Source organism: Lepidochelys kempii, chromosome 1 (assembly GCF_965140265.1).
Source record: "Lepidochelys kempii isolate rLepKem1 chromosome 1, rLepKem1.hap2, whole genome shotgun sequence".
Taxonomy (NCBI): Eukaryota; Metazoa; Chordata; order Testudines; family Cheloniidae; genus Lepidochelys; species Lepidochelys kempii.
This window is the reverse complement of record NC_133256.1, coordinates 281,314,430-281,328,359: the sequence shown is the minus strand read 5'-3', so window position 1 is coordinate 281,328,359 and position 13,930 is coordinate 281,314,430. Positions and strand designations below refer to the sequence as shown.

The following is a 13,930-nucleotide window of genomic DNA, read 5'->3' as shown; positions in this document are numbered from 1 at the left end:
CACTGTGTGGTTAACCCTTGGACTGATACAAAGAGCTCCTATGCTATAGGATGAAACACAAGTCTAACTCTGTTCCTGATCTTCACCAATGAACACAGTGTTTATACTGATAGATTGGATTCCACGCTGCCCAAGCACCAGCCTGAACTATAGATACAGTGCATCTACACTGAACAACACAAAAGTATAATTTGTAATCTAGAGTCTTAACTGAAGATAACCTCTTTTCAGGATCTATTCTGGATACAAGAGACCTCTGTTTACTTCACAGAATCCTTCATGTGTCATCTGTATCATCTGGAGTCCATACTGAAATGTGTTATTTGCAGTAATAAGTCTCCTAAAGGGATAAAATGTCAGGATAGACTTTTACCTAAATTGACAGGCTCAGAGAAGTGAACAAAATAGCACCAGGGATTCTGTTATTTTCTCCCCATGATTTCTATATTAAACATGCTCATTTTATTTATTATTATTATTTTTTAAACTGCCATCTCTGCAAACAACCGACACTCAGAGTCAAGCTTGGTTCTCTCTCACATGGTCACCAGTAAAAAAAGCTTTTAGTGGTCAAATTAGGCCCCTCTAACACCTGTGCAAGTCCCACCACCTTCACTGAATTAGCTCATGTTGAGCACTTCTGTTAATACACAAGATGAAACAGAATCCATCTTCTTCTCCTACTGCTGTTTTGGCTTTGCAAGTTTAAAAGGAGCAAAAAGCAGAAAGAACTGTCACTAGAGACAGCAACCATAACCCTGATTACACACAAGAAAGTCTTTAGATAGTCGTTCCTTCAGGTTTAAACTCATTTTAAAGAAGGGTAAGCCTAAAATTAGACCTACTACCTGTTTTGTTGTGTGAAATTACTTTCTGGTTTGATGCATTTGTGATCAGGATAAATAACAAACATAAACCCTAAGCTCTTGATGGAAAAAGAACTGAACAATTTAATATGTACTATAAACTAAATTTTAAATTATATACAAAACTATCACAAATCATTGACAGAATACACGTTACCTTAAGAATGACATTTTAAAAACTGAAAGGAAAGATTTTAAGCCTGTCAGGACCTACTGTCAGGGATTTTTCCTGCAAAAGAAGATTGAGTATCTGCTAAAACAATACAGAAAAGTGGCAGTCTAAAGACTACTTTAGGATACCTGTAATGTTCAACTGTTGCAGGGGTAAGTGATCCTGAATTCAAATACTAGCCGGAAACACAAATGTCCAAGTACCAAACTTTTGTTTTAAAAATATTTTATGTCTGCATACGAATTCACCTACTAAAGACTTGTCCTCATACAAATATGTATCAGTTAGAACAAGTTATTTAAACTAGTACAAGTTTGTGTATTGATATTAAGGCTGCTTGAAAATTTTCAGTCAAAAACTTATTCAACTGGAAAACTGGAGTTTCAGCTAAACATGATCCACAGTCTCTTCTTTCTATGTATGTTTAGAGATTTGAACTAAAAACTGATTTGTTTGGCGGGGGGGGGAGAGGGTAATGAAAAGTTGAAGTTTTCTGTAAGAGAAAAACAAACTAAACCAACAGAGAGTCTACTAGAACTGTTGGAAAATGGCTTTAATAATCCTTAGTTCTGAATATCTTAAAAAACCCATTTAAACTATCATTCTATACCTTATTTCTATGCAAACTTGAAAAGGTTTACCTAAATTGGTTAAAAAATGTATGTTTAATTAGTCAAACCACTGCAAGTTTGCATATGAATAAGGTGTACAATGATAGTTTTTAATATCTTAAAAACCACTTGAGAAAACTTGATTGCCCATATGTATTTTCAGTCCCACCCCTGCACATAAAATCAGAGGAGGAGGATTTGTATATATAGGATCTAATTCTCCAACTTGAAAAGCTGTAAAAGGTCACCACATTCTGGAACAGACACACCAGGGAAGAGGGGAAAGCTTGAGCCCTCAGGGATCCAGAGATTATGTCTTTGATGAAATTCTTTTGCAGGAAATATCAACTAAGTTTCTGGACAAAGTAGCCAAAAAAGTTTGCCCTACATCCCATGGGAAAAACAGAATGGCTACACCATATAAGGATGGAAACAGGCACCTCTTTCATAGGTGTAGCTGGAGATACAAGTTCACGAGTGCCCTGCTGCCAGATAGGTCATGGAGCATTAACGTGCACAGGTGCATCAGACAGCCTCTGTCCTGTATGTTGCTCTGACGGAGGCAGGAATCCAAAACTGGAAACGCAAAAGAAGGACCCCCTAGTAATTGGCAGTCATCTGTCAGAGCAAGGAGGAAGGACTGAGTCCTGTGTTGCCACAGATCAAACCACAGAAAGTTTCATATCCAGAAACAGTCATGGGCTCACTTTTAGCCAGAAAAATTCTCCAATACTCAGATACTTCATAAACATGCCATAAAGCTGTGTGAAACATGCATTCTCCTTTCCAGAATCTAGAGGGACTATTCAATATTTTCCAATAAATACTTAATTTTTTAAGATAAGTGAGCAATAGTCTTTAGAAAAAACATTAAAATAAGTTTAATATATACACTTGTTATAAATAAGACCCTTTTTTTAAGCTCAGCGTTAAGTTGCTGTTTGTTCACCTAAACTGTTCATGATTAAGCACACATACCTATGTAAACTTAATTGTCTTTTCTTCGTGGACTATGGATATTATGTTGCCTGTATATAACAGAAAGATAAAGACCAAGGGTAAAATTTTCAAAAGCACCTGAGTCACTCAGATGATTAAGTCCCATTGGACTTCCAGTAGGATTTAGCTGCTTTTGAAAATTTTACACAACCAGATTGTTAAAGGATTTATTTTAAAAAGGATCATCTCACTGTCAGAGGTCAATAATTAAGGCTATTTTTGCAAACTACTGTTTATTACCAAATTTAGTCTATTTTGGTCAATTTCACAGTCATGGGATTTTAAAAATCGTAAATGTCATGATGATTTCAGATATTTAAATCTGAAATTTCATGGTGTTGTAATTGTAGTCTTCTGTGCATATATATCAAAACCTTACCACCAGAGCTGAACCTGAACCTAAACCTCAGTGATCATCCCAAACTGTATTTACTAATTTCTCAGACTGATTTAAATAGCATATGTAGATCAATGTTTATAAACCATTTCTATTATTTGATCTTTAATGGTTACAAAAAAATGCTGGACTGATAAGACTTGAAGAGTGACAATGGAATTTATCTCAGTGCTGATCCTCTAGCCACTCTATCCCATCCCTGTTGCCAGGGTCTCCTGTGGAAAGCAAGAAGAACAGGCTCTGCACTTCCTGCAAGGGGCTCTTTTCCATGGAGTCTTGGGGTAAACCCTTTTATTTGTATCAGCAAAGTGGGCCATGAATTTCTAATAGTAACAGAACAAGTACACACTGAAAACTTCTTTTTAAAGTTGTACCTAACATTTTTGTAAGAGATATTGGAGGACAGAGTACCCTTATCTGTAAATTTCCTGGTTTTCTAGTATCAGAATTTAGGCATTTAAGCTCCCACATTCAGGAAGAGCACAATGACTATGGGTAGCTTGGTGTGGCCACAATCGTAACTCCACCTTAAAGTCTGCCTGGTGAACGTCGTTAGTTTAAAGTAGTGACATAGGATAAGGCAGCAAAAAAGCTAGGGGCTCTCTAACTTCCTACAGACTTGTCTACCCATGGCAGTCCCTCTATACATTCTAGGAAAAACCCACTTTCCTCCAAAGTATTCCTGCTCACCTCCGATCCAGTCTGCAAATCCAGAAAGCAACAATCATCCGAGCTGCAGCTGTTTGGGGGATGGCAGCAGCGCCTGCCCTCCTGGCCCACAGCTCGTCTTCCCCATAATTGCAATCTCCTCCTGATTGCCCCCACTTCTGAGATCACTTCCTTCTGTGTCTCAGCCACTAACACAGCCTGTCAAGCAGCCTCACTTATGAGCCCTTTTTCCCAGTAACAACCCTCACTAGAATCCTGTAATATTTTGAGCTCTCTCTGCAGGGGAGAAGGCAGGATGCTCACCTCAGATTTTATAAATGAAAATTTAGGATTTCTGTTGTACCCTTATGAATTCACAGGAACCTGGTTATCTTTAGCATTTTCCTCTTTTTGGAGCTGCAAGACTTAATGCTTCATGTTTCATGCAACTAAATTTTGGTATCATAGATTAAAAATCTTGCTTAGGAGAGTTTGGTAAACTAAGTTCATGTCCCTCCCCCCCGACCCTCTATTTTTATTAAGGGGAAAAAAGTGTTAGAAAGCTTTTGCAACTTTGAAAATATCTTTTTTGTGTGGTCACCTCTGTCAGAAACCCCCTTGTTCAAAAGACCTAAATTTTGGTATATTTTGTAAAGAAGCTCAAGACTTGTTGTTACCGATTTTCAGACTTAGTTGACTTAATAGATTTTAGCAAGAGAGCAAAATATGGCTTTAAAACAGTAACATAACTGTAACCTTTATGGAAAAGCTACTGCTTTTTCATGATAGACCAATAACTGTCCAAAGAGCTGATTATACAACTTGAATACAAATAACGAAGAACCCACAGTTGAACATTAAAATAACAGTGTAACAGTAAGTTTCATCTATTGTACAAATCAAAGATTGGTAAAAAAAAGCTTACATTTCATACACAACAGTTGCAAATGCAGCAAACAGTTTTGCTTCAGATAAAGTTTTGTTCTTTTCATAGAATGGCTTTATGTACATAAAACAAATGTTCCTGTCCTAAACAGCTCTTCCAGTCAGCAATAAGATTACATTTTGATATAATTTAGGTTGTACGCTCCCTTGAGAGTGTGTCCAGACTTTCAGATTCTCTGTATAGCCCATCAATAGCCCAAGAAGAACAGTTACAAGGTTTTCTGAAGTTCTTTAAGTTTGACAAATATAATCACAAAGTTTGTAGGACTGTTTCATTTGACCAATATACTAACAATTTCAAGTAGAGGGGCAGAGTGGGGAGGGGAAAGTAGTAATATTAGAGATACTTTACCACACTTCATTGCTTCCATAAGAGCTACATATGAAAATGCAACCCAAGAAGTTGTTAGACAACAAAGAAGAACCAAAGCTATATTACTGGTTCACAGTTCTACAGAGGCAATATTAAGATAGCTTTCTGCTTTAGAGCAACAAAAATATACAATACAAATAATTAACAGATGAACAGTTTTCTAGTCAGAACTAAAACAGTCTTGTTTTATTTTAAAAACCTTTTACCTAGCGTTCAAGTTATACATTTGTGTGCTAGATGATGAATAACAGGTTCCTGTCAATATTTAAAAGAAAAGTGCCATGAACATCAAAAATGTGTCTTGCCTCCCCTTTACCCTCTTGGAAGTTTTTAAACAAATAACTCATCTACAGTTAGATATTCTGCACATTACTGTCCCTAACCTCTTACATTCAATCTTAACACAATTCAAGGTATCCACTACTTTTAAGGGTGCACACAAGACTGGACTTGTGTAGGCTCCTCCTCACCACCCTTTTCATTTCTCCAAAAATATCAAATTTAAAATCATCTGTCTCACACCACTTTCAACTGTGTCACCTTTCCCTTAAATCTGATCACTGGTTTCTTTCCACATCAACCTTCAAACTCTGTTCAACTTGAAGGCTTTAAGAGCTGCCCCCACCTGCCTGGCTATCACCTCTTATCTTCCATCTCTAAGGCCTCTATGCCAACCACTTTCACTTTATCTCCTTCATACTTGCAATAATATGTCTTTTCTTGAACCACCCCATGCCCAAACATCCTCTCCCTATATGCCAAGAAGTCTCGCTCTACTCCCAATTCCTCCTCAGATCTTACTTTTCAGTTAGCCTTTCGTCACTTTCTCTGATTTGGAATTATCTGCTCCCATTGCTGTTCCTAAAAATAGATAATTTTTTTTTTAGAATAAAGACAAGCAGCAAAACATCTGCTACCATGGAAATTACACTTTCTTCCCATTCCCACACCATCAGCAAGTTCCCTTTTCATTATCACTTAAACTACATTTTGGGGCCAGAATCATATTTATGTTTGAACAATGCAGAAATAAAGTTGTTCAGAGATACAGCCACCCTGTCAAAAGGAAAAACGTATACCTCAAAAAGGCAAAGATGAATAAAATATCATAATGGTCAAAGATTAAATTGTCTTAAGCAGAAAAGCCTTGCAGATAGTTATAGGGACTCTAGAATATACAGAGGAAGGGAGGTCCTTAAGACTGAATCTGTCCCTAAACAAATATGACCTTGTTCTTACTCAAAACCAAATGAAACACGGACAGAGTAGGATAACCAACTCAGCCGTAGGAGTGAAAAATCAAAAACAAAACAAGAACAAAAGTGGAAATGATTTATCAAGTAGAACTCATGCCTAGATCACAGTTTAAACTAGCATTATACATTTGAATTTAGTCCATTAATTTCTCAGCACCCAGTACACAGTGCATGTGTTTTAGATTCCCTCTATTGATTGCACATTCAAAACATACCATGTCAACAGTAGCCTTTTTCTCCAAAATAATTCCTGCTATTCTTAGCCCCACTTCAGCTCCACCAGTATTATGATGGCCTGTGACTGAAAGCACTTTTACCACCATGTGGGCCAATTATGGTCATAGCAGGTCTACACAAGATGGTGATAAAGACACAACTGGCTACCAGTCTCTTACCTATATTGACACTCCCACTACTGCTACCGCCAGGGAAGCTGAAACAGTGGGAAGTTTAAGAAAAAGAAGCTAGTATAAACCAGGATATTTTGATACTTGGTTTTTGAATTAATAAATTGTATTAAATTCCAAGTCTGTGCACTCCAAGATGCATTATACAGTTTGATATTGGTAGCATAAAGGCCCAGCAGAATGGCAGCTAGGGATGGAGGATCACTTCTGATGTCATCTTAGAAATATTGGAAGTTATGTTTCTTACAATTAAAGCATATGTAATTAAGATTAAGGGACTCAACCTTGTATAGGGACATATGATATAGGGTGAATGCACTGTCATTGTTCTATGGAGAAGAGGTGGTGCTCCCTCTGCAAAAGTGGGAGGAGGTGGCACCTCCCCTCAGGGGGAGGGGAAGTGATGGAGGAGAAGAGGGGGGAACATTTGAGGGACAGAGGCAGATGGGGAGAACCTGAGGGAGAGTCTGAGAGAAACTGTGAGTAACCCAAGAGAAACAGGGTGAGGGGAGAGGACAGCCAGAGTGTCATAGAGAAACCGGGACTGAGAGAAACTGATAGTAAGTGGAGAGGCTGAGATTGGGCAGGACAGACAGATGTGCAGGAGAGGATCCAGTCAGTTTAAAGCTGGCTGGTCAAGTCAATCCATGTTTAATCGGGTGTTCTTGAGCATCCATTCCTTTATGTTCCTGATCATTGGATCTAGTCATTCCTATCATTGATTCCAAAGGTCCTTCAGATCCAGTGGGTCTGGTCTAACATGCACCCTAGCAAGCAAGCATCTCTGGAGTCAAGACCATCTCTTCAGGAAGTCACAAGAGATGCTTGAGTCTCGGAGACTGACTTTGGTGTAAGAGAGTACCCTGTGAGATATTTGGGGAAACGGGAACCTTGAACTAAAAATAACAACAACCTATAAGATAATAGCCTGTGCAGAGACAGAGATTTTTTTTTTATTTAGAGGGTTATATTTAGTTAAGTAGACTTAGCAGTAAGTTAGTATGCGCGTGCATTTGAACACACATGTGCATGTATGTGGGTATTTGAATCAGGTTTTTAATTATATACTTCATATATTAAACATTATTGTAAGTACGTGAAGTCCAGTTCTGTTTGTTCCAGTGTAAATAAAATCCCTGTTATTTTTGTTGGATGATCACTTTTATTATTTTATCTATCATTCAACAATATTCTACCACAGTGTAATTCCCTCCCACAATCTCTCACCTGCTGAGTAAATTATACCATCATTGCAATGGACCACTGCTAAACCTTTGTCAGTGTATTTCAAATTATAAACACAATAACCCTACTCTGAGAGGTCAGTTTACACATAGCACACAATATCTGCATGTGACCTGGAGAACATTATATTATGCTGCAGTTGTTGCATAGTTGCAATAATGAACCTATGGCTCTACAAGAAAAAACTACCAGGAGAGAAAGAAAGAGGAAGAATGACCCTGAACAAGTCATCTGTACCTCAGTTCTTCTGTATGTAAAATGGGAATAATACTTCCTTTTCCCCCACCCTGGATCTATTTAGTTTGTATGCTTTTCAGGGCAGGTATTGTCTTATTAGGTGTATGTGAAGCGCTTAGCACAACAGGGCCTCAATCTGTATGTGGGACCCCAGGTGCTACTATTAATACCACTAACAAAAAAGTTCAGAATTGGGAAGGATTTCGGCTGATTGAATTTTAATGTTCATAGGCAAGTTTTGGCCAAGCAGTATTCCAACTTCAGAAGGCACCACCACCTAATCTTCATCTAAACACTCAAAATATAGCTAGAGAATGCTCAGATTAGAATCCATTTAAATCACCCACAAAAAGGGAAAAGAAGGTGCGAAATAAAACACATCATTGAGAACAGAAGATTAGGATGTTTAAAACATACTAACTTTGTTGGTTGCACAACAGCAGAGTCTCAGTGTATCTTATGTCTTTTGAGACATGCTTAAAAAAAAACAAACAAAAAAACCCTTTATACTAACATTTCCTACTTTTAAAATTCATTTCTAAAACCAAGCCCAGCCAATCCACACACAAGAGTTACCACATCTCATGAGTCATGCAAAAATCACAGTTCAGGCTTTTGGACAACAATTCCCAGAACCCCCAACTCTACTCCAGAGGCACCAAGTTACTTTACGGGAAGAGAAGTTAAAGATATTTCTCTGCAGTTCCATGAACAAAGCTTGAGATAAACAAAAGGAAAAAAAAAAGTTTTCAAGGGTTCCAAAATTGAAACAAGATTCACATGTGAAAAACTGATATTATTGTGCCCTCTTGATCATGCATTTCAATACCATCACCCAAATACACAAGCTACAACCAAACTATTCTGAAGCAAGAATTAAAGTTGAGAGTTTGAGAACTGCATCACCAGAACAGCTAGGAGAGTTAGTATAGGTGCTTTTTTCTAACTAAATTACTAGCTCTTTTGAGCTTCCCCATTTTCCAAATGCATGCACAGAATACACACGGACTTTAATTGGACAAGAAAGCCATACTCTAAAAGCCACAGAAGTGTACAGCCTATTGTTTGCTCTCTACCAACCCAGCAATTGAGTCTAGGTGGATGACATGAGATGTCTTCTGCTATGGACCAACAGCAGAGCTGTAGCATGAGTTCGATCCTGCCACCAGTCCTACTCCAAGATCTCCTCCCTCACCAGCAGAGGGGAGGGCATGAACTGTAGAGTTCAAACACTCACAGTATACACGAAATATTAAAAGAAATTGAGTCATGAGCTACTTTCCCACTCACATTTGTGATCACACTGATCACTTCCCACTGTGGTAACTACAGCTATTGCTTAGGTGGGAAAGTAATATTAGGCAATTTTTTTTTTTGTCATCTTTACTCCAATAATGGCTCATCTTTTGAAGAAAAGGAATCACACTGCATGTTTATGTTCTTATATGATTGTACCCCCCGCCTCCTGTTCTTCTCAGCTTAAAAAAGAATAGCCAGCACAATGTAAACTAGCCAGTAAGCGGCCCATTGACCCCAATTTGGGAACATCTGCTCTAGATTATACATCCCAATGTGAATGAACAGAATCCTAGTCAATACATGCATCAATTGAAGGCCAGCCTGAGCTTGGATCCTGTGATTAACCCACAGATTTCAGAACATATGAAAGTCACAGGAAACTACAAAAGCCTATGAAAAGCTCAGTAGTTCAGCCTTCTTACAATTTAGAGCACCATGGCAGTCCAGTGCTTCTGTACAGAGGCAGAATTCTCTCCAGTCTGAAGAAGGGAAATACAGTACTATGTGACTCGGGCAATAGAAAATTTAAGTCATCATTTATTTCCCCCAGTACTAGAACAAAAGCAATCAGGTCACAGCACACCAAGATTAAGTGAAGGAATTTTTTTTAAAAGCCCTTATTAGCCAGCCAATCCGGGAGGTCTGGCAGTCCTATTCATAGTCCTCTGGAAGGAGAGCTTTCAAAAATACAAAACCTGTAAGATGTCGGCTATTTGTGCACAAAGGATTTTCAAAACTAAGAAGGAAATGAAATATTGTACTGATCCTAAATGCAGTAGTAATATTTCTGTATTGATTTTCAAATACTTTAAGCAAATCAAAAGCTTCAGGCAATGTTAAACTAAAATGTATAGTAGTCTAAGAAATTAGATACTGTACTTAGATAAGGTTTGACCCCAAAAGAGAAACTTTTAATTGTGCTGACAGTTTGAAAAACACTTCTAACACAATAGCTGTGGTAAAAAATAGAGACATGAAAATGATACTTCACACTCTGCCTATAATCAAGGTACACATTTGTCAAACTTAATTGCTATTGTAAGTATTAATCTGGCAAGCAATGCTGAACAGTGGAAAAAAGTACTTAACACTAAATAAAATGTTAACATTAACATCAGTTCTGAGGAGAATTCACAACATTTTAGATTTAGGGCTTGTCTTCTCTGCCCTGCAGTTCAGACATTGGGAGCGTGAACAGCAGTATGCACCAAAGTGCTGCATTGTAATTCTCCCATGTGATCCGAGTGGGCACAAGCTAAAAGGTTCCTAGTTCACATTAATGTAGTTCTATTCAAACAGGACTACATTAACGCAAACCAGGGTCCACCTGGGGGAATTAGAGTGCAGCACTTTGGTGCGCAGTGCTCTTCACACCCACCACAGTCCAAACCGCAGGATAGTGTATCCGTAGCCTTAATGAACTTAGAAAAACCTACTCTATAGATCTCATTTTTAAAGCATGTCAAGGAGGTCCACTACCACACACTTGAAGTTGGCTGCATTGCCTTCCAATTTACCTTATCTCTATATTTGCTAAATGTTGATAACAGAGGAAAGGTGCAGGATTCTCATCATTGCAAATAAGGTACCATGACCACAGGACATATTTTAGAGGAACAGGGAGTTTCTTCAAACAGGCCCTATATTGTGGTTGACTTCTGATGTACAAGGTGTGAACAAAGGGCATGGAAAGGAGAGTACCCTCTCCCATGGAGGAGTTCAATTCTGAATGATGTCAAGTATCAGAGGGGTAGCCGTATTAGTCTGTATCCACATGCATCTGAAGAAGTGGGTTTCTTACCCACAAAACTTATGCCCAAATAAATCTGTTAGTCTTTAAGGTGCCACCAGACTCCTCGTAATTCTGAATGAGCAAGGAGAGATCCAACACTGTTGTAGGCTGTAAAGTAGCTCACCTTATACTCATCTCCAGATAGAAGCACATTTTCCATATTATTGATTGTGTCCTGGTAAAACAGCTGCTTTAGATTACTTATTTCTATGGCCCAAATACTGCTGTAAGATTTTCTTTTTGCTTTTATTGGTGACCAAAAAGTTTTATCATGTAAGTCAAAAAAAATTCTTGAATTAATTCAAGCATTCCTTTATTCTCACTAAAGAAAGGAAAGATTCTAAGTGAGTTTTGCTTTGTTTTTGAAGGGAGGTGATTAGCTCAGAAAATGACTTCAGAAGAAAAAAAAGTCACATCCCACTAGACCATACTGTAGGTAACAGGCCCCTCATGGAAATTCATTTAGTATTGGACTCTTTACCAAGTAAATGACAATCTTTTAAACAATTGTCCATGTGGAGGGAAGAAGATCAAAAGCTATATCTTTCCCCTAGATATAATAAACATCCCCACCCCCCTCCACCAAAAAAAAAATAAACATTAGGGCATCTTGTGTCATCAAAACCTCACAAATAAGCTTGGATGATTTTTTTTTCGGTAATCTTAAACGATAATATTTTAAGTTATTTTTACTGATTTAAGTTTTCACAGTAACGCAAAATTATGGCTTCAGCATTTTTCTGATTTTTATTTATTTCAGTTTTCAGTCATTGGGGTGTAAGATGATCATTTAATGATAGTAGATGTTAACACTCAAAAAATTAAAAGTTTTATAACTTTTAAAAATTCAAATTGTCAACATCACTTGTCAAAATATACAAAGTAAATATCTGTAAAATCAAATTCTAATGTCTCAAAGAGCATTTTTCTTACTTTGCCTATCTATACATTTATCAGCAGCAGCGATGGAAATATTTTTTGTCTGTTAGTGTTTGTATGACGAAATCTATGTTCAACATTTACCAGTAAAAATCTAGTTCTTCTAAGCCTGCTCATATATAAAGGCTTCAGCAGTTCATCTTCACTATTTTTACTTAAAAAGAAAAGGAGTACTTGTGGCACCTTAGAGACTAACAAATTTATTTGAGCATAAGCTTTCGTGCGCTACAGCTCACTTCATCGGATGCATCAAGTGAGCTGTAGCTCACGAAAGCTTATGCTCAAATAAATTGGTTAGTCTCTAAGGTGCCACAAGTATTCCTTTTCTTTTCGCGGATACAGACTAACATGGCTGCTACTCTGAAACCTGTCACTATTTTACTTAGTATGTTAACATAGTTGTTTAAATATGGTAGCACCTATAGACCTCCACCAGTATTAGGGCCCCACAGTCCTAGGTGCAGTATGGAAGTTGACATGGTCCCTGCCCCATGAATCCCTACCATTCCTCCTACCCCTTATCTCATGAAGCAGCACGTCAGTTACCAATCACAGACTGGAAAAAGAAAGCTAGTCTGCCCTGCACATATGCTGATCAGCAAGACTGACAGAAATGCCCTCTACTACCTTACCTCCCCTAACAGTGAGTACCAAGTCCAGGAATCAAACATTTCTTCCATGGTAGTGAAAAGTACTACTACAAGGTTACCAGGCAGGCCCTGCTTAACAAGTGTTGATACATGTCACCCCTGCTGATATGATATAAAATTTACTTTTAACACACACTGACAAATAAGTACCGGCAATTTAAGATAGAAACTCAAGATCAATGATCCTAAAAAACCCTCAACATTAATTTAGTTTGAATACGTTCAATCACCTTGACGTTACTCACCGAAGTTCTGTCGGGTTCCCCTTCAAATAAAACAGTCTCCATGTTGAAAGAGGCCTTGTCTCAGTATTTCTTTCAATTAGAGTTCCTCCATGCTGCAAACCTGCATATCCTGGAAGAGAACAAATCAATCATCAGTGGCTGAAATTAATTAACATTGCAACCAGATATCCCTAGTGTTCTTTAACAATAATACACTAGAGCAGTGTTCAACAAAAATAATGACTTAACTGCTACCATATGCCATTTATATCATATGTCCTCAAAGATTCCACATACTATCTGTACAAAGGGCCTACATTAAAGGAAAATTAAGGTTGCAAAGTGAAGCGTCCAAAACTCAAGAAATGATCACGTTAAAGTTGCCTATTTTGCACATGCGTTGTGATAGTCTTAAAATATAACATGTCATTTTCCCCACAGGATCCCACACATTCAAGACATAGAGCTGACAAAGGCCAGTGAATTAACAACAGTCAGTAAGCAAAAAGCAGATTCTTCTGTATCTTTTTACATCCTCTTAGTTCAATGTGTAGCTCCAGGCCTCAAATACTGAACAACATCCAAACCCTACATTGAACAAGGAATGGTTTTCTTTTACAAGCTTTTCTGTAGCACTCAATTTAGTCAGAAATTTTTATGAATTTTTAAGATCTCTCACCACAGTTTAAGTAGTAGTCTAAACAGAACTGAGGCACAGAGACTAAGCGACTTTGATACTTATGGTGCCATTTTTGGACAAGCTGGGGACTGGATCCATGTTTTTTAGCTTCCAGCCAAAAGACACACAGGATCATTCCACCCCTTCCTCAGGACCACTGCCTTATTCCCTATACATGATGCAATGTTTTG

The 13,930-nt window shown here is 37.8% G+C and overlaps 1 protein-coding gene across 10 annotated transcripts in view; it reads right to left on the bottom strand.

Annotated features, from left to right (window-relative positions):
• The window catches only part of OSBPL8 (oxysterol binding protein like 8), a 193,644-nt gene that overhangs the window by 113,363 nt on the left and 66,351 nt on the right, over positions 1-13,930 (bottom strand). For 5 of the 10 annotated variants that reach the window (XR_012156740.1, XM_073327724.1, XM_073327730.1 and 2 more), the window contains exon 2: positions 13,067-13,190. Coding sequence is in view for 5 of the 10 variants with exons in the window: in XM_073327724.1 (XP_073183825.1) it covers positions 13,067-13,123 (57 nt within the window). In the remaining 5 variants the exon portion in view is untranslated. Of the gene's footprint in view, positions 1-4,990; positions 5,098-13,066; positions 13,191-13,930 lie in introns of those variants that run through there. The other 5 variants (XM_073327721.1, XM_073327726.1, XM_073327727.1 and 2 more) reach the window with 2 other exon arrangements.